Source organism: Salmo salar, chromosome ssa19 (genome assembly GCF_905237065.1).
Source record: "Salmo salar chromosome ssa19, Ssal_v3.1, whole genome shotgun sequence".
Classification (NCBI taxonomy): Eukaryota; Metazoa; Chordata; class Actinopteri; order Salmoniformes; family Salmonidae; genus Salmo; species Salmo salar.
Genome location: NC_059460.1, coordinates 8480142 through 8500141, shown reverse-complemented (window position 1 = coordinate 8500141; position 20000 = coordinate 8480142). Strand labels below are relative to the sequence as shown.

The following is a 20000-nucleotide window of genomic DNA, read 5'->3' as shown; positions in this document are numbered from 1 at the left end:
TGTGTGTGTGTTCCACCCCTAAATTACTGCTGGACCTACCCGTTGTGTGTGTGTGTGTTTCACCCCTTAATTACTGCTGGACCTGCCCGTTGTGTGTGTGTGTGTTTCACTCCTTAATTACTGCTGGACCTGCCCGTTGTGTGTGTGTGTGTTTCACCCCTTAATTACTGCTGGACCTGCCCGTTGTGTGTGTATGCGTCTTTGTCTCTCGCTTTCTCATTCTCATTCTCCAAAAGCCATTCTACCCCTTCCCCAGTTGCTGCATTTCGGTTTTATTATCCTCTAATAAAATCCATTTATGAACCTAAAATCCGCATTCCATTTTTGAATTCAGAACTGATGTTCTTTCAATAGCCTGTGGGGATTTCCAAAGGAAGCACAGAGATAGAAGGAAAGGACAGGAAGAAAGAAGTGGGGAAAGGAATTGATACTGCAATCATCTATTGTTAACGCAACATGTTAGATGGAGTCTTTTCATCCTGTGAAGCTGAGGAAAATGACTGTAATCATTCCTTCTAGTCCTTTCTCCGTTTCTCCACTTCGGAACGTAACTCTGAAAGCAATATTATATTACAACTAATAATGGATAACGACAGTAAGCGACTATCAGAGGGTCTGTGAGTGCTATGGGTTGTGTGGGGGTAAGTCCCGCCATTTGGTTTTTTATCTTAAATGCATTTAACTCCCTGTGGACACACACACACACACACACACACACACACACACACACACACACACACACACACACACACACACACACACACACACACACACACACACACACATGTCTATGCGTATTCTGTGTTTTGTTACGTCAACTATCTTAGTATTGTTGAACCATGGACGAATGCATACTAACCTCATACACATTTCTATTATATGAGTACAGCCAGCAGGAAAAGTAGCCTCTTTTCTCCTCCTTGCTGCTCCTTTTTTTTGCAGAGGTTCGTTCTCTCTGATTGACTCAAAGTTGAAATGTCTCTCGACATCGAGGGGGGATAGAGGGAAGGTGTAAAGGAGTGCGTAACTGGCTGCAGGGAAGTCAGGCGCAGGAGAGCAGAAATGGGTAGCAAACGAAGCCAACAGTCGACCAAGCACCTTGCGCACCAAGGACACATGCTCGGCGCGTGCAGCGGAGTAAATCAGAATGTCATCAATATACACCACTACACACTGCCCATGCAGGTCCCTGAAAATCTCGTCCACAAAAGCTTGGAAGACTGATGGAGCATTCATCAACACGTACGGCATGACGAGGTACTCATCATGCCCTGAGGTGGTACTGAACGCTGTCTTCCACTCGTCTCCCTCCTGGATACGCACCAGGTTGTAAGCGCTCCTGAGATCTAGTTTCGTGAAGAAGTGCGCCCTGTGCATTGACTCAATCGCTGTGGCTATGAGAGGTAGCGGGTAACTGTACTTCACAGTGATCTGGTTTAGGGCTCGATAGTCAATACACGGGCGCAGACCTCCCTCCTTCTTCACAAAAAAGAAACTCGAGGAGGCGGGTGAAGTGGAGGACCGAATGTACCCCTGACGCAGAGATTCGGAGACATATGTCTCCATAGGTGCCGTCTCTGCCTGTGGCAGGGGATACACGTGACTGCTAGGAAGTGCAGCGTCTACCTGGAGGTTTATCGCACAATCCCCCCGACGATGGGGTGGGAATTGAGTCGCCTTCTTTTTGGAGAAGGCGAGAGCCAAATCGGAATATTCATGAGGAATGCGCACGATGGAGACCTGGTCTGGACTTTCCACGTAGTAGCACCAACGGAAACCCCTAAACACCTCCCCAAGCATTCTTGCGACCACCCCGTGAGAGCCCTCCGTTGCCATGAAACAGTGGGGTCATGACGGGCTAACCAGGGTAGGCCTAACACCACGGGAAACGCAGGAGAGTCAATGAGGAAGAGACTGATTCTCTCCTTGTGACCCCCCTGTGTCACCATGCCCAGGGGAGCAGTGGCCTCCCTAATCAACCCTGACCCTATTGGTCGACTGTCTAAGGCATGAACTGGGAAGGGCATAGCCACTGGAATAATGGGGATCCCTAAACTATGGGCGAATGATCTGTCTATGAAATTCCCAGCCGTGCCTGAATCAACGAGCGCCTTATGCTGGGAATGCTGGGAAAACTCAGGAAAAGTAACATGCAAAAACAGGTGTGCAACAGAGGGCTCTGGGTGAGAATGGTGCCGGCTCACCTGGGGTGACGCCAGAGTGCCCTGCCTGCTGCCTCGACACCCAGAGGAACCAACCCGACACCGACCGGCAGTGTGACCTCTGCAGCCACAGATGGTGCACGTGAAGGAACCTTCTCCATTCTCCCTGAGCGCAGCACCTCCCAGCTCCATGAGTATCGGAGCGGTGGTGCTGGGGAATGGAACCGACAGAACCCGATCTGGACGTCTGCGGATAGCCAGCAGGTTATCCAGCCGAATGGACAGGTCCACCAGCTGGTCAAAGGTGAGGGTGGTGTCCCTGCAGTCCAACTCCCGACGGACGTCCTCGCACAAACTGCAGTGATTGTGGTCTATCAGGGCCCTGTCGTTCCATCCCACGCCGGCAGCCAGGGTTCGAAAGTCCATCGCAAACTCCTGGGCGCTCCTCGTCCCCTGCCTCAGGTGGAAGAGACGTTCACCAAATCCTCTAAGTGGTCCAGCGCCGCATCTCCTTCTCCCCACACAGCGTTGGCCCACTCCAGAGCTTTCCCCGAGAGGCACGAGACGAGGGCGGACACCCTCTCACGGCCCGAGGGAGCCGGGTGAACGGTCGCCAGGTATAAATCCAGCTGCAGCAGGAAACCCTGGCAGCCTGCCGCCGTCCCATCGTACTCCCTGGGAAGTGCGAGACGAATCCCACTGAAACCGGGTGCGGAGGGGGTGAGTAGTGGAGACCCTGTTGTGCTGGTGAGGGCGCTGGAGGGACTCCCTGTCTCTCCTAGCGGTCCATCGTCTGGACGACACGGTCCATGGCGGCGCCGAGATGGTGAAGCATCGCTGCGTGCTCCTGGATGCGCTCCTCGACTCCGCTACCAGGGGCACCTGCTCCTGCTGACTCCATAATTCGGGTGTGGAATTCTGTAAAGGAGTGCATAACTGGCTGCAGGGAAGTCCGGCGCAGGAGAGCAGAAATGGGTAGCAAACGGAGCCCTTTATTGAGGCGAACAAAACTCAGAAAACTAAACACACACGGGTTACAATAACCCGGCGCAAACCAGCCTGGAGTACGCATACATTTACACATAACAATTCCTCACACAGACATGGGGGGGAAACAGAGGGTTATATGCAAGACGAGTAATGAGGGAATGCAAACCAGGTGTGCGGGGAAACAAGACAAAACAAATGGAAAATGAATGGTGGATCGGCGATGGCTAGAAATCCGGTGACGTCGACCGCCAAACGCCGCCCGAACAAGGAGAGGGACCGACCTCGGCGGAAGTCGTGACAGAAGGAGAGAGGTTTTAGTGCATTTCCATGGATACATTGTCTACTTTATAATGATACCAGCTAATAGAAAATTACCATCATAATTACAAGGCCAAAGGCAGGGTTTTTGCTAAACACTTTTAGTTTCAATTTCATGTCTTTCCCCATCGTCTTTCATTACAGAATGCGTTTTCCATCCACTAACACTAAACTTATCAAAGTGTTGTTGATTAGTTGAGTTAGGTGTGTTAGTGCTTGGCTGGAACGAAAGCCTGTCACCTTGTATAACTCCCTAGCCCGCTTGAAGTCTTAGTTGTTTAAACAGTGACAGCTGATGACAGTCAGTGACACATGTCCAGCTTGCTATTTGTGCAGCTCGGAGCTATTTGCTTTAGTCTAGAAATGGAACAGATAAATGTAATCGCATGTCTCCTCTTCTACCATCCTCTCCATCTGTCTCTCTCAGAGGAGTAGGTTGGCATTTAGACTGAGACATTGTAGTCATTCAATCTGCTTGTCTTTAATAAAAACCAGGACAGAGGAAACCCATCCCCAGTTTTTTGTTCAAAGCAAATATCAGAGCAAATATTAGGCTTAATGTAGGCAACATGTGTCCATCGCATTCTCTGTCTGTCCAGCACAGGATTCAGAAGAGCTGTGGATGGTGATGCTACAGAAGAGTGTGTGTGGGGGTGGGGTGGGGGGTTACGTGTGTGTGTGTGTATTTTCACCGGTGGTGACGGCACAGGTGGTCTCAGTCAGTACTATGAGGGAGTATGGTTGTTAGACACAGATCGGTTCAGTCTCACACAGGGAGCATAACATCATCAAAACACCGTGACCGTTAGCGTGTGTATTCCAGGATAAATGGTCTGCTTCCCCCCTGGTGTGAAGCTATATTATAGTCCAACTCGCTCATATTTCCCTTCACCACTATGTGACTGGGGACTCTCTCTCTCTCACACACACACGCACACGCACATGCGCATGCGCGCGCGCACACACACACACACACACGCATGCACGCACGCACGCACGCACGCACACACGCACACGCGCACACACACACACAAGCACACACGCACGCACACACACACACACATTCCTGCCTTGCACTTTCGGTCTCCCTCCCTTGGCTGAGGCAGAGATTGAGCTGCTGTGTAAACCTAATGTAGTGGAAGATGTGGCCTTGCTAAGGTGTGTGTGTATTTGCCTCAGTGAAGTTCCACATCATTGAGCCTGTAGCTCACTCCACCAGACAGGTGGCAGTGTTTTTACTCTGTGATATGACTACTGTGCTGTATGTGTCATACACTGGCTGGGGAACACAGACCTGAATAACTAATGAAAAGATATACTTGAATAATAACCCTGTTTTCTTTCTCTCTCTCTCTCTCTCTCTCTCTCTCTCTCTCTCTCTCTCTCTCTCTCTCTCTCTCTCTCTCTCTCTCTCTCTCTCTCTCTCTCTCTCTCTCTCTCTCTCTCTCTCTCTCTCTCTCTCTCTCTCTCTCTCTCTCTCTCTCTCTCTCTCTCTCTCTCTCTCTCTCTCTCTCTCTTTCTCCTGTAGAAAAGTGTGAGGAGGCTCTCTCCTCTCCACTCCCTCACACTGCCTTCACTGCCTCCTCAGTCTTCACCAGTGGATATGCTCCAGGCTACGCCAAGCTCAACCGGAGAGGAGGTAATACACACACTGAAAGAGAGAGAGAGACAGACACACACACAGACACAAAGAAGCTGCATTTGGCAGGCAGATGTAGTGACATTGATATGAATCGTTAGTGATAAGTCAATTTGCTAAGGGCTTCCTTCCTTGGGGGTGGAATAGAGATGGCACATAATCAATGAGACACAGGACAAGTATTAGTCTCTGTTGTGAAGGCTGACTGCTTCAACGTGTGTGTGTGTGTGTGTGTGTGTGTGTGTGTGTGTGTGTGTGTGTGTGTGTGTGTGTGTGTGTGTGTGTGTGTGTGTGTGTGTGTGAGTGAGTGAGTGTGGGGGGGTGTGTGTGCTAGCATTTGTGTTTTTTTTCCAAAGTGGGACAAAGTGTCTAGTTTGAAAAGTGTTTTAGATTAGCTAATCATAAATTCCACATGTTGTCCTCTACTGATCCAAAGTCTCTGTCTTCTCTTCATGGGCTGTTTGAAGTTTCATTCCATGTTTTAATTAATCGATAAAACCACCAGCCTGTTTTTTAATTCAATTACTCCACAGTCCCTCCCTCCCTCCCTCCCTCCCTCCCTCCCTCCCTCCCTCCCTCCCTCCCTCCCTCCCTCCCTCCCTCCCTCCCTCCCTCCCTCCCTCCCTCCCTCCCTCTCAGTGACAGTCAGACAAGTAGTAGCAGTTTGTCCCCCACCAATGATCTTCTATCAGCCTCAGAAGTCATTCATGAACGTTCTCTGTTTTGTCTAAAAGTGGGGATGGATAAGAAATAGTTTGAGTGGAGCTGCAAACAGCAAGAGGAACAAAAACAGACAAGAGATACACACATGCATGCAGCAGAGACTCACATACACATGTAGTACAGGGACTGAATTTGAGCCAGTTTGCTACAGCAGGAAAATCATCCTGCAGCAACAGCAAATGTGAATTAGTATGTGGATTATAGTTAATGGACATTATTGTAGGGGTTGATGCATTTTTCGTAAGGGAAAGTCAAGTCCGAAATGTCAAGGTGGAAATTCAACTTCAGAAGCCTTTTTAAATCTCAAATACACTACAAGTTTTACATGTCCTGCAACAGGGTGGTGAAATTAAGACATCTGTACATACACACGTATTCACACACACACACATTTTAGTCATTTAGCAGACGCTCTTATCCAGAGCGACTTACAGTAGTGAATGTTCTCCGTACTGGTCCCCGTGGGAATCGAACCCACAACCCTGGCGTTGCAAACACCATGCTCTACCAACTGAGCCACACGGGACCACGGGCACATGCAGGCTCACAGACACACAGACACACATCTTGTCTCCAGTGGTTGTGGTGACGGTTATAAGGTGAGCGGTAAGGCTGTGATCATTATATTTTAAACTAACGAGAGAGGAAAAGGAATGATGAACTCTGACAGCAAGACAAGAGAAGAGAGAAAAGAACAAGAGAAGAGAGGAGAGAGCCTGCTGAGGCAGTGGAACAGCGGAACGTTGTTTGATGGCGTTCAAATGAGTCTTTTTATACTTATTAAACAACTCTAGTGGTGGTCACACACACACACCCACACACACACTCACACCCACACACCCTGTAGCTATCCGAGACTGCAGCTGGGGACCACTACTATATAGTTCCATGTTAGATGTATTTTGGGGGATAAAGCCGAGCATGGTTGTAATCTGTAGGTCAGTACTGCTCTGCTGTGCTCCGGTACTGTTAGGTTATCTGGGTTATCAGTAATATCATGGGGGCTTGGACTTTTCCTCTGATGTGTGCTGGTTTCTGACCTCCTTTTGCTCACTTATTTCGCTCTCTCTCTCTCTCTCTCACTCTCTTTCTCTCTCTCTCTCTCTGTCTCTCTCTGTCCCTCTCTTTCTCACTTTCTTTCTTTCTCTTTGTCTCTTTTTGTCTCTTTCTGTCTCTCTCTTTCTTTCTCTCTCTTTTTTCCTCCCCTCTCTCTTTTTTCTCTCTTTCTTTCTCGCTCTCTCTCGTGCTCTCTTTTTTTCTCTCTCTCTCTTTCGCTGTCTCTCACTCTCAGGGATTGTCTCTGACCTTTTTTTTATCTCTCTCTCCCTCCCCCTATCGCTCTCTCTGTCCTGCTTCCTATCTCTCTCTCTCTCCTGCTCCCTATCTCCCTGAACATCTGTGTATATGACAGGTGGGAGAGGAGTGACAGTCCCTCGACACGCACCGCCTCACCTCTCTCCCTCTCCACTCTCTCACTTCTCCTCTGCCTTTCAACCTTCACTCACCTCATCCCTTTCTCGCTTTACTCTCTTCTGTGTCCTCTCTCCTCTCTCTCACTTCGTCCCTCTCTTCATCTATTCTCTCCTCTCTCTCACCTCATCTCTCTTTCCATCTATTCTCTCCTCCCTCTCTCACTTCATCCCTCACTCTATCTATTCTCTGCTCTCTCTCACCTCATCGCCCTCTCCATCTATTCTCTCCTCTCTCTCACCTCTCCTGTGCCTTTCACCCTCTCACCTCTCTCACTCTCCTCTGTCCTCTATTCAATTTCAATTGAAGGGCTTTATTGGCATGGGAAACATATGTTTACATTGCCAAAGCAAGTGAAATGAAATAAATCATATAATTAACAAAGTGAAATAAAGAATAAAAAATGTACTGTAAACATTACACTTACAAAAGTTCCGATATAATAAAGACATTACAAATGTCATATTATGTATATATACAGTGTTGTAACGATGTGCAAATAGTTAAAGTACAAAAGGGAAAATGAATAAACATAAATATATGTTGCATTTACAGTGGTGTTTGTTCTTCACTGGTTGCCCTTATCTGTGGCAACAGGTCACAAATCTTGCTGCTGTGACAGCACACTGTGTTATTTCACCCAGTAGATATAGGAGTTTATCAAAATTGGAATTGTTTTCGAATTATTTGCGGGTCTGTGTAATCTGACGGAAATATGTGTCTCTAATATGGTCATACATTTGGCAGGAGGTTAGGAAGTGCAGCTCAGTTTCCATCTCATTTTGTGGGCAGTGTGCCTGTCTTCTCTTGAGAGCCAGGTTTGCCTTCGGCGGCCTTTCTCAATAGCAAGGCTATGCTCACTGAGTCTGTACATAGTCAACGATTTCCTTAAGTTTGGGTCAGTCACAGTGGTCAGGTATTCTGCCACTGTGTACTCTCTGTTTAGGGCCAACTAGCATTCTAGTTTGCTCAGATTTTTTTGTAAATTCCTTCCAATGTGTCAAGTAAATATATTTTTGTTTTCTAATGATTTGGTTGTGTTTATCCTACATCCTTCATCCTCTCTCTCTCTCTCTGTCCTCTCTGCCTTTCACCCTCTCTGATCTCTACTCTGCTCTCACCTCATCTCCCTCTCCTCTCCTCTCACCTCATCTCCCTCTCCTCTCACCTCACCTCGCTCCTCTCTTGAATCTCTCACTCCTATTCTGCTCTCCCTTCTATTTTCTGTGTGTGTTGGAGAGGAATCTAGGGACCATTCCTTTTAATAACTGACAGTTTTGAATCCAACTGCCACAGTAGAACTCCTATTTCTCTGCCGCCCGTCCGCCTCCCTGTCTACAAGTTGTGTTCCTCTTGTGTTTCTGCATCATTTCACTTTGACTTATAAGAGCTCCGTGAGAGAGACTGTATATAAAAATGTATTCTAGCTAGGGGCCTCAACACAGGTTGGGAGGGAGAGGGGTGTAGTGATGGCTAGAGTGAAGAGAGAAAGGTATTCTGTTTCAATCACATATCTTCCAGTCTTGAGCAAGGGTTATGCCCACCTAGATGGATTGTAAGATATACAGCACCTTGAGAAAGTATTCACACCCCTTCACTTTTTCCGAATTTTGGTGTTACAGCCTGAATTTAAAATTGATTAAAGCAATATTTTTTTTTGTCACTGGCTTACACACAATACCCCATGTTTTTATACATTTTTACAAATTAATAATAAAGGAAAAACTGAAATGCCTCGGGTCAATAAGTATTCAACCCCTTTGTTATGGCAAGCCTAAATATGTTCAGGAGGAAAAATGTGCTTAACAAGTCACATAATAAATTGCATGGACTCACTCTTTGTGCAATGATAGTGTTTAACATGATTTTTGAATGACTACCTCATCTCTGTACCCCACACATACAAGTATCTGTAAGGTCCCTCAGTCGAGCAGTGAATTTCAAACACAGATTCAACTACAAAGACCAGGGAGGATTTCAAATGCCTTGCAAAGAAGGGCACCTATTGGTAGATGGGGAAAACAGACATTGAATATCCCTTTGAGCATGGTGAAGTTATTAATTACACTTTGGATGGTGTATCAATAAACCCAGTCACTACAAAGATACAAGCGTCCTTCCTAACTCAGATGCCGGAGAGGAAAGAAATCACTCAGGGATTTCACCATGAAGCCAATGGTGACTTTTAAACAGTTAAAGAGTTTAATGGCTGTGATAGGAGAAAACTAAGGATGGATAAACAACATTGTAGTTACTCCACAATACTAAGCTAATTGACAGAGTGAAAAGAAGAATGCCTGTACAGGATAAAAATATTCCAAACATGGATCCTATTTGCAACAAGGCACTAAAGTAATACTGCAGTAAAATTGGCAAAGCGATCAACTTTTTGCCCTGAATACAAAACATTACTGAGTACCACTCTACATATTTTCAAGTATTTCTCAGGATAAAAAATAAACTAAATGGAACTAAGCACAGGCAAAATCCTAGAGGAAAACCTGGTTCAGTCTGCTTTCCAACAGACACTGGGAGATTAATTCACCCTTCAGCAGGACAATAACCTGAAACACAATGCCAAATCTACACTGGAGTTGCTTACCAAAGAACAGTTTTCACTTAAATCTGCTTGAAAACCTATGGCAAGACTTGAAAATGGTTGTCTAGCAATGATCAACAACCAATTTGACCGAGCTTGAAGAATTTTGAAAATAATAATGGACAAATATTGTACAATCCAGGTGTGCAAAGGTCTTAGAGACTTACCCAGAAAGACTCACATTTGTAATCGCTGCCAAATGTGAGTCTAACATGTATTGACTTAGGAGTCTTTCTAGGTAACTCTACCTACATGTACATATTACCTCAATTACCTCGACTAACCGGTGCTCCCGCACATTGACTCTGTACCGGTACCTCCTGTATGTAGCCTCGCTATTGTTATTTTACTGCTGCTGTTTAATTATTTGTTACTTTTATTTTCTATTTTTTACTTAACTTCTTAAAGCATTGTTGGTTAAAGGCTTGTAAGGAAGCATTTCACTGTTGTATTCGGCGCAGCTGACAAATACAATTTGATTTGATTTGATTTGAGTGTGAATACTTACAGTATGTAAATGAGATATTTCAGTATTTCATTTTCAATACATTTGCAAAAAATTCTCAAATTATGTTTTCACTTTGTCATTAGGAGGTATTGTGTGTAGATGGGGGAGAAAAAACTATATTTAACCCATTTTGAATTCAAGCGGTAACACAACATAATGTTGATCTGTGTTGACCTGTTTACATCATGTAACCTGTGTTTACATCATGTTGGCCTATGTTTACATCATGTTGACCTGTGTTTACATCATGTTGATCTGTGTTTACCTGTGTTTACATCATGTTGACGTGTGTTTACCTGTGTTAACATCATGTTTACCTATGTTTACCTATTTAACATCCTGTTGACCTGTGTTTACCTGTTTACATCAAGTGTACCTGTGTTTACATCAAGTTGACCCCTGTTTACATCATGGTGACCTGTGTTTACATCATGTTTACCTGTGTTTACATCATGTTTACCTGTGTTTACCTGTTTCAACATCATGTTGACCTGTGTTTACATCAATTTGACCTGTGTTTACCTGTTTAAATTATGTTGACCTGTGCTTACGTCATGTTGACCTGTGTTTACATCATGTTGACCTGTGTGTACCTGTGTTTACATCATGTTTAACTGTGTTTACATCATGTTTACCTGTGTTTACCTGTTTAAATCATGTTGACCTGTGCTTACGTCATGTTGACCTGTGTTTACATCATGTTGACTTGTGTTTACCTGTGTTTATATCATGTTTAACTGTGTTTACATCATGTTTACCTGTGTTTACCTATTTAACATCCAGTAGACCTGTGTTTACCTGTTTACATCATGTTGACCTGTGTTTACATCATGTTTACCTGTGTTTACCTGTTTACATAATGTTGACCTGTGTGTACCTGTGTTTACATCATGTTGACTTGTGTTTACCTGTGTTTACATCATGTTTAACTGTGTTTACATCATGTTTACCTGTGTTTACCTATTTAACATCCTGTAGACCTGTGTTTACCTGTTTACATCATGTTGACCTGTGTTTACATCATGTTTATCTGTGTTTACCTGTTTACATAATGTTGACCTGTGTTGACCTGTATTTACAACATGTTTACCTGTGTTTACTTGTGTTTACCTGTTTACATCATGTTGACCTGTGTTTACCTATTTACATCATGCTGACCTGTGTTGACCTGTTTACATCATGTATACCTGTGTTTACATAATGTTGACCTGTGTTGACCTGTTTATGTCATTTTGACCTGTGTTTACCTGTTTACGTCATGTTTAACTGTCTTTACATAATGTTGACCTGTGTTTACCCGTTTACATCATGTTTACCTGTGTTTACATCATGTTGACCTGTGTTTAACTGTTTGCATCATGTTTACCTGTGTTTACTTGTGTTTAGTTATGTTTAACTGTTTACATCATTTTGACCTGTTTACATCATTTTGACCTGTGTCTACCTGTTTACATCATGTTTACCTGTGTTTACATAATGTTGACCTGTGTTTACATCATGTTTACCTGTGTTTACTTGTGTTTAGTTATGTTTACCTGTTTACATCATGTTGACCTGTGTTTATAATGTTGACCTATGCTTACCTATTTACATGACTTGTGTTTACCTGTGTTTACATCATGTTTGCGTGTGTTTACCTGTTTAAGATCCTGTTGACCTGTGTTTACCTGTTTACATCTAGTTGACCTGTGTTTACATCATATTGACATGTGTTTACATCATGTTTACAGTTGAAGTCAGAAGTTTACATGCACTTAGAGTCATTAAAACTCGTTTTTCAACCACTCCAAAAATGTCTTGTTAACAAACTATAGTTTTAGCAAGTCGGTTAGGACATCTACTTTGTGCATGACACAAGTCATTTTTCCTACAATTGTTAGTCTGGTTCATCCTTGGGAGCAATTTCCAAACACCTGAAGGTACCACGTTCATCTGTACAAACAATAGTACGCAAGCATAAACACCATGGGACCATGCAGCCGTCATAGCGCTCAGGAAGGAGATGCGTTTTGTCTCCTAGAGATGAACGTACTTTGGTGCGAAAGTGCAAATCAATCCCAGAACAACAGCAAAGGACCTTGTGAAGATGCTGGAGGAAACAGGTACAAAAGTATCTATATCCACAGTAAAATGAGTCCTATCTCGACATAACCTGAAAGGCTGCTCAGCAAGGAAAAAGCCACTGCTCCAAATCCGCCATAAAAAAAGCCAGACTACAGTTTACTACTGCACATGGGGACAAAGATCGCACTTTATGGAGAAATGTCCTCTTGTCTGATGAAACAAAAATTGAACTGTTTGGCCATAATGACCATCGCTATGTTTGGAGGAAAAAGGGGGAGGCTTGCAAGCCGAAGAACACCATCCCAATCGTGAAGCACAGGGGTGGCAGCATCATGTGTGGGGAGCTTTGCTGCAGGAGGGACTGGTGCATTTCACAAAATAGATGGCATCATGAGGAGGAAAATTATGTGGATATATTGAAGCATCATCTCAAGACATCAGTCAGGAAGTTAAAGCTTGGTCCCAAATGGGTCTTCCAAATGGACAATGACCCCAAGCATACTTCCAAAGTTGTGGCAAAATGGCTTAAGGACAACAAAGTCAAGGTATTGGAGTGGCCATCACAAAGCCCTGAGCTCAATCCCATAGAAAATTTGTGGGCAGAACTGAAAAAGCGTGTTCGAGCAAGGAGGCCTACAAACCTGACTCAGTTACACCAGCTCTGTCAGGAGGAATGGGCCAAAATTCACCCAGCTTATGTGGGAAGCTTGTGGAAGGCTACCCAAAATGTTTGACCCAAGTTAAACGATTTAAAGGCAATGCTACCAAATACTAATTGAGTGTATGTAAACTTCTGACCCACTGGGAATGTCATGAAAGAAATAAAAGCTGAAATAAATCATTCTCTCTACTATTTTTCTGACATTTCATTTTCTTAAAATAAAGGGGTGATCCTAACTGACCTAAGACAGGGAATTATTACTATGATTAAATGTCAGGAATTGTGAAAAACTGTGAAATTGTGAAAAATGTATTTGGCTAAGGTGTATGTAAACTTCCGACTTCAACTGTACCTTTTTAACATCATGTTGACCTGTTTACATCATGTTGACCTGCCTTTACCTGTTTCCTTAATGTTTACCTGTGTTGTTTTTTATTAATTTATTTATTTCACCTTTATTTAACCAGGTAGGCTAGCTGAGATCAAGTTCTCATTTAGAACTGCGACCTGGCCAAGACAAAGGAAAGCAGTGCGACACAAACAACAACACAGACTTACACATGGAATAAACAAACATACAGTCACAATCGAAAAAAAAGTCTATATACAGTGTGTGCAAATGAGGTACATCATGTTTACATCATGTTGACATGTGTTTATCTGTGTTTACATCCTTTTGACCTGTATTTACCTCAAGTTGACCTGTGTTTACATCATGTTTACCTGTGTTTACCTGTTTTAATATCATGTTTACCTGTTTACATCAAGTTGACCTGTGTTTAATGTCATGTTGACCTGTGTTTACATCATGTTTACCTGTGTTTACATCATGTTTACCTGTGTCCCTGTCTCCAGGTGCGGGGGGCTGGTCTCCCCAGGACAGCGACAGCTACCCATGGCTCCAAGTGGACCTGGGCAACCGGAGACAGGTGGTTGCCGTGGCAACACAGGGCAGGTACAGCAGCTCTGATTGGACAACGAGGTACAGGCTGCTCTATAGCGACACGGGCAGGAACTGGAAGCCTTATCATCAGGATGGAAACATATGGGTAGGTAACACAAAACCAGTGTGTGTGTGTGTGTGTGTGTGTGTGTGTGTGTGTGTGTGTGTGTGTGTGTGTGTTTTTCCTATGGGAATCAGCCAAATGACCTGATCATGGTTGTGCTGTGTGGAAACCCCCCAGTGATAAATGTGTAGTTGTTCCACTGGAGGGAACATTAAGCTGTTGTTTTTGTGTGCTGCGTCATACTCGTTTGGGACTCATTATTAATTCAACAGTGTTATGTTTCGGCCATTAAACCTGATCTATAGCTTTTAATGTTTCTGCAAATAAAAATGATTACACCATCTATCTTACATTGTTCGTGTAATTTTGCCCACCTGGCTGTTTTTAAGGGATGTGACATCTATATTGGTTTTTAATTTATCTCCGGTGTAAGTGTAAATATTACAGACTAAACTAACATTCATCTGATCATTTTCTCTAACCTTTCACACACACACACACGCGGCCACACACAAACACCACACTCAGTACAATACACCTACGCGAAAGACCTGGCAGAAAGGACGGGATTGTCTTGGATGGAGTTTCTGCTTTCTACTGTACCTCGCCAGGGCGACAAAGTAAACCGCTATGTAAAAATAAAGTATTCTCAAGGCAGGCTGCTGTATCCGTGGTAGATAAGTCCTGTTTTCATTTCTGCACAATAGGATGAAGCTTAGAGGAATATACTGGTTAAAGCTCCCGTCTGGCTAAAGAAGGGAAGAGACAAACAGCTTTACCCTGGAATTATATGCTGAGAAAAGCGGGACGGGGGTAAAGAGGAAGTATGGAAAGAGAGAGAGATTGAGAGAGAGAGAGAGAGAGAGAGAGAGGAAGAGGGAGAGAAAGAGGGAGAGTGAGAGAGAGAGAGAGAGAGAGAGAGAGAGAGAGAGAGAGAGAGAAAAGGGAGAGAAGGGGAGGGCTTGGTGTAGGAGATGGATGGAGAGAGAGAGGTAAAAGTTTTAACCCATCATAGAACTGTAGCAAGGACAAGTGTTCCTTGGGGAAAGATAGGGTTGTTCAGTCAAGCCCCACACATGTAGTTCAGTATGTGATAAGTGATCTCTGCTTTCTGTATCTCTGCAGGCCTTCTCAGGCAACTCCAACACGGAGAGTGTGGTGCGACACGACCTGGCAAAAGGCATTATGGGCCGGTTCCTGCGTTTGGTACCGCTGGACTGGAGTGGAGAGGGGCGCATCGGCCTCCGCATAGAGGTCTACGGCTGTTCCTACTGTGAGTACACACACACACAAACACACACAGACACCACACACACAAAGGTGACTCACTGGGTTTGAATCCTGTTCGTCTGTACGCCACAAGACCGTGTTATCCCACTGAGCTAAAGCCTACATGAAGTTTCTCACACAGGCCATCTCCATTACCCACACACCTCATAAGACCCATGTAATCATTAGAATGTTCCAGTAATGAGTCAGAGTCTCATCTCTCACTAGAAATGTCATCAGCGCTTGTCTTCATTATGAATTAATTACATCAACTACATAAATGAAGATGGAATTATATTTATGGGCTGTCAAAACAGAATACACATACACACACACACACACACACACACACACACACACACACACACACACACACACACACACACACACACACACACACACACACACACACACACACACACACACACACACACACCCTTATCCCCATAGGAGTTGACACACTCCAGACCAACCCTTCTCTCTCATCCTATTACAGACTGCTAAATTGATTTTGATAAGAAATGTTCAATTAAGACTTGGCATAAATTACTGCTAGAAGTGACACGCATACATTTCTCATTCCAGTGAAGTTATTACTTTTCTTTATTAGCTTCTCTGAACACACACACACTCACACACACTCACACACACTCACACACACTCACACACTCACACACTCACACACTCACACACACTCACACACACTCACACTCACACACACTCACACACTCACACACACTCACACACACTCACACACACACACACACACACACACACACACACACACACACACACAATCACACACACTCACTCACACACTCACACACACACTCACACCCTCACACACTCACACACTCACACACTCACACACACTCACACACACTCACACACTCACACTCACACACACACTCACACACACACACACACACACACACTCACTCACTCACACACACACACACACACACACACACACACACACACACAATCACACACACACACTCACACACTCACACACACTCACACACTCACACACACTCACACACACTCACACACACACACACACACACACACACACACACACACACATAATCACACACACACTCACCCACACACACACTCACACCCTCACACACACTTACACACACACACTCACACTCACACACACACACACACACTCACACACACTCACACTCACACACTGAAACACACTCACACTCACACTCACACACACTCACACTCACACACACACACACTCACTCACTCACACACACACACACACACACACACACACACACACACACACACACACACACACACACACACACACACACACTCACACACACATACAGGCACCTACACAAACACACATGCACACACACACACACACTCACAGGCACGTACATACACACACACTCAGTCAGAGATGTAATTATTGCTTGGATAATCTTATTTGTTATTATATGTTGATTTCTTGTTTTCTCTTTATGTGGTGCACACTGCACAGAACACCTGAAGAATTATTACTGAATTATCACAGTGAATTATTGTCATGTTTATATGTCAATTCATCCCGTAATGGATGGGTTGCCAACTGGCGAATTGACACACAAATAAAATGTAATTCATTCATTCATTCATTCACACACACAAACACACACATCCTTTATTCTGATAAGACATAGTAAAAAGTTTTCATTTCTCCACTTCTCTACTACATTAGTTTTAAGTTGAAAGGAGAAGACATTCTCTGATGGATAGCCTGGAGAGATCCTTTACTTAAGGGCTCCTGCTTGAAGTGATCATAACACAATGTAATGATAAACATACACGCGCAGGCAAGCACACACACACACACACACACACACACACACACACACACACACACACACACACACACACACACACACACACACACACACACACACACACACACACACACACACACACACAGTGCTTTAGCTTGTTTGTGGGCCATTGAAGTGATGGTAAACAGAACAGAACTCGATTCGGGTTGCTTCTCTAATGTTTGTGTTTGCTTGACAGATATGAATGATGGTAAAGGTTAGGACACACACACTGTGTAGAGATGTGTATCAGTCTCTTGTCCGTGTGTGGAAGCAGTTTGTGCATTCAGATATCTCCCTGTCATTCATTCACTCAGCCAATACATCATGTTTATCCCTCCATTCCTCCCTCCTCCCATCCCTCCTCTCATCATCCTTCCCCATTCCCCATCATCCCTCCCATTCACTCAGTCAACCAACAGACAGTATTCTCATCTCTCTCTCTCCTTCTCTCCCTCCCATCATCCTTCCTTCAATCCCTACTTACCATTCATTCACTCAAGCTATCATATTGCTCTATACCTCCCTCCTCTCCCCTCATCCCTCTCTCTTTCTTCCCTGAACACAGGGTTAGACTGTTTCTTCTTTCTATGTCCTAACCCAGCAGGTTCCAGACCTGTTTCTGAGCTGCAATAATGCAGGTTCATTTATCTTTCTATGTCCTAACCCAGCAGGTTCCAGACCTGTTTCTGAGCTGCAATAATGTAGGTTCATTTATCTTTCTATGTCCTAACCCAGCAGGTTCCAGACCTGTTTCTGAGCTGCAATAATGCAGGTTCATTTATCTTTCTATGTCCTAACCCAGCAGGTTCCAGACCTGTTTCTGAGCTGCAATAATGCAGGTTCATTTATCTTTCTATGTCCTAACCCAGCAGGTTCCAGACCTGTTTCTGAGCTGCAATAATGCAGGTTCATTTACAGTTTTTTACAATCACTTTGGCACTAATTTCAGAACGTTGATGTCATTTTTCAAAACTCTAGACACAAAACTCACAACCAATGATCAAAATGCTAATTTTTCAAAACTCAATACACATAAAGCTAAGATCATTTGTTCATTGAACTAAAATCATCTGTTGAAAATGACACAACTTAACATCAGAGTATTACCATTTCAAAATGCAATTCACACATTACATCTGAGATGACTGTCTATTCATTTCATTACAATGATCTAACTATCAATTGATACAACTGCTCAAAATGATCAGTAACTGTTGCATTACTCTTAATGATAGTTTTATGGAAACTGACAAACAATATTTCATGTTTAGATCATGAAAGTTTCAGGATAACGAGATCCATTGACACCAATTATCGTGGACCATGAACCAATTGGACTACATTATCTATGGATGTAATATTTCATCATCATTCTTTATCAGACACTGTTTCTATGGTCCCAACTACCACTTTTCCAGACCATGTTTTCAGATTTGATGTCACTGTACACTCACCGGCCACTTTATTAGGTACACATATCTAGTACTGGGTAGGACCCCCTATTGACTCCACAACAGCCTGAATTATTCATGGTGTTGTACGTTAAGAGAAGCCATTCTGCACACCACTGTTTTAAACAGCTGTTATTTGAGAATTTGTGGCCTTTCTTTTATCTTGAATGAGTCTGGACATTCTCCTCTGACCTCTCTCATTAACAAGGTGTTTTGTCCACAGAACTGCCGCTCACTGAATGTGTTTTGTTAATCGCACCATTCTCTGTAAACTCTAGAGACTGTAGTGTGTAAAAATCCCAGGAAGGCAGCTGTTTCTGAGATGCTGGAACCACCATGTGTGGCACCAACAATCATACCACGGTCAAAGTTGCTTAGATTACTCATCTTGCCCGTTCTAATGTTTGGTCGAACAACAACTAAAGCTCTCTACTCTATATACTCTATATATTGAGTTGCAGGCAGCCACATGATTCGCTGTTCGAATGTAACCTTCCTTGATGAGCTAAATCAGGTCTGTAGAGCTGATGGCATGACCTATGTCATTGTGTGGGATAATGTCAGGTTCCACCATGCTCAAATGGTGCAAGCATGGTTTCAGGCCCATCCACAATTTACCACCCTGTACTTACCCTCATACTCTCCTTTCCTTAACCCGATTGAGGAATTTTTCTCCACATGGAGGTGGAAGGTATATGATAGGCGCCCTCACGAACAAGCCACCGTTCTCCAGGCCATGGATGATGCATGCAATGACATCACGGCAGACCAGTGTCAGGCCTGGATTCGACATACCCGAAGATTCTTCCCAAGATGTTTGGCTAATGAAAACATCCATTGTGATGTGGATGAGAACCTGTGGCCAAATCCACAAGACAGGGTTGATGGAAATATAGAAGTACAGTAATCAATCCTTTGTTCTGGTTTTTACAGTAAGCCAGGTGAGGAATGCTGAAGTTGACGTTTTACTGTATTTTTTTTCTTTTTTTTGGTAGCTAATTATTTTTGCTTTGATTCAAAGAAACCTATGTTGTGATTTTATTGTATTTCATCAATAAATGTCATATTTTGTTCAATGATTCCACTGTGTCTGTAGTATTCTATCTACTAGTCCTTTTACAGTGATGTATTTACATGTAGTAGCATAATGAAACGTGTCACATATTTTGTACTACAATATTTAATGATTGTACGAACAACTACACAGTGAAACTATCGGTATCTTGTGTGTGGGTGATCTAAATGAATGTTCCTATGGTATTTCATGATACATTAGTTATTTGAACCGATGA

General features: G+C 43.7%; 1 protein-coding gene and 1 non-coding gene across 4 annotated transcripts in view; one reads left to right on the top strand and one right to left on the bottom strand.

The window, feature by feature from the left end:
• The window catches only part of cntnap2a (contactin associated protein 2a), a 243316-nt gene that overhangs the window by 107400 nt on the left and 115916 nt on the right, over positions 1 to 20000 (top strand). For all 3 annotated transcript variants that reach the window (XM_045702060.1, XM_045702059.1, XM_045702061.1), the window contains exons 2-4: positions 4999 to 5109; positions 13990 to 14183; positions 15267 to 15414. In XM_045702060.1, the coding sequence (XP_045558016.1) occupies positions 4999 to 5109; positions 13990 to 14183; positions 15267 to 15414 (453 nt within the window). The remainder of the gene's footprint in view (positions 1 to 4998; positions 5110 to 13989; positions 14184 to 15266; positions 15415 to 20000) is intronic.
• trnaa-ugc (transfer RNA alanine (anticodon UGC)) lies at positions 6286 to 6360 on the bottom strand. Its single transcript has one exon. It is a non-coding gene; the product is annotated as a tRNA-Ala (tRNA).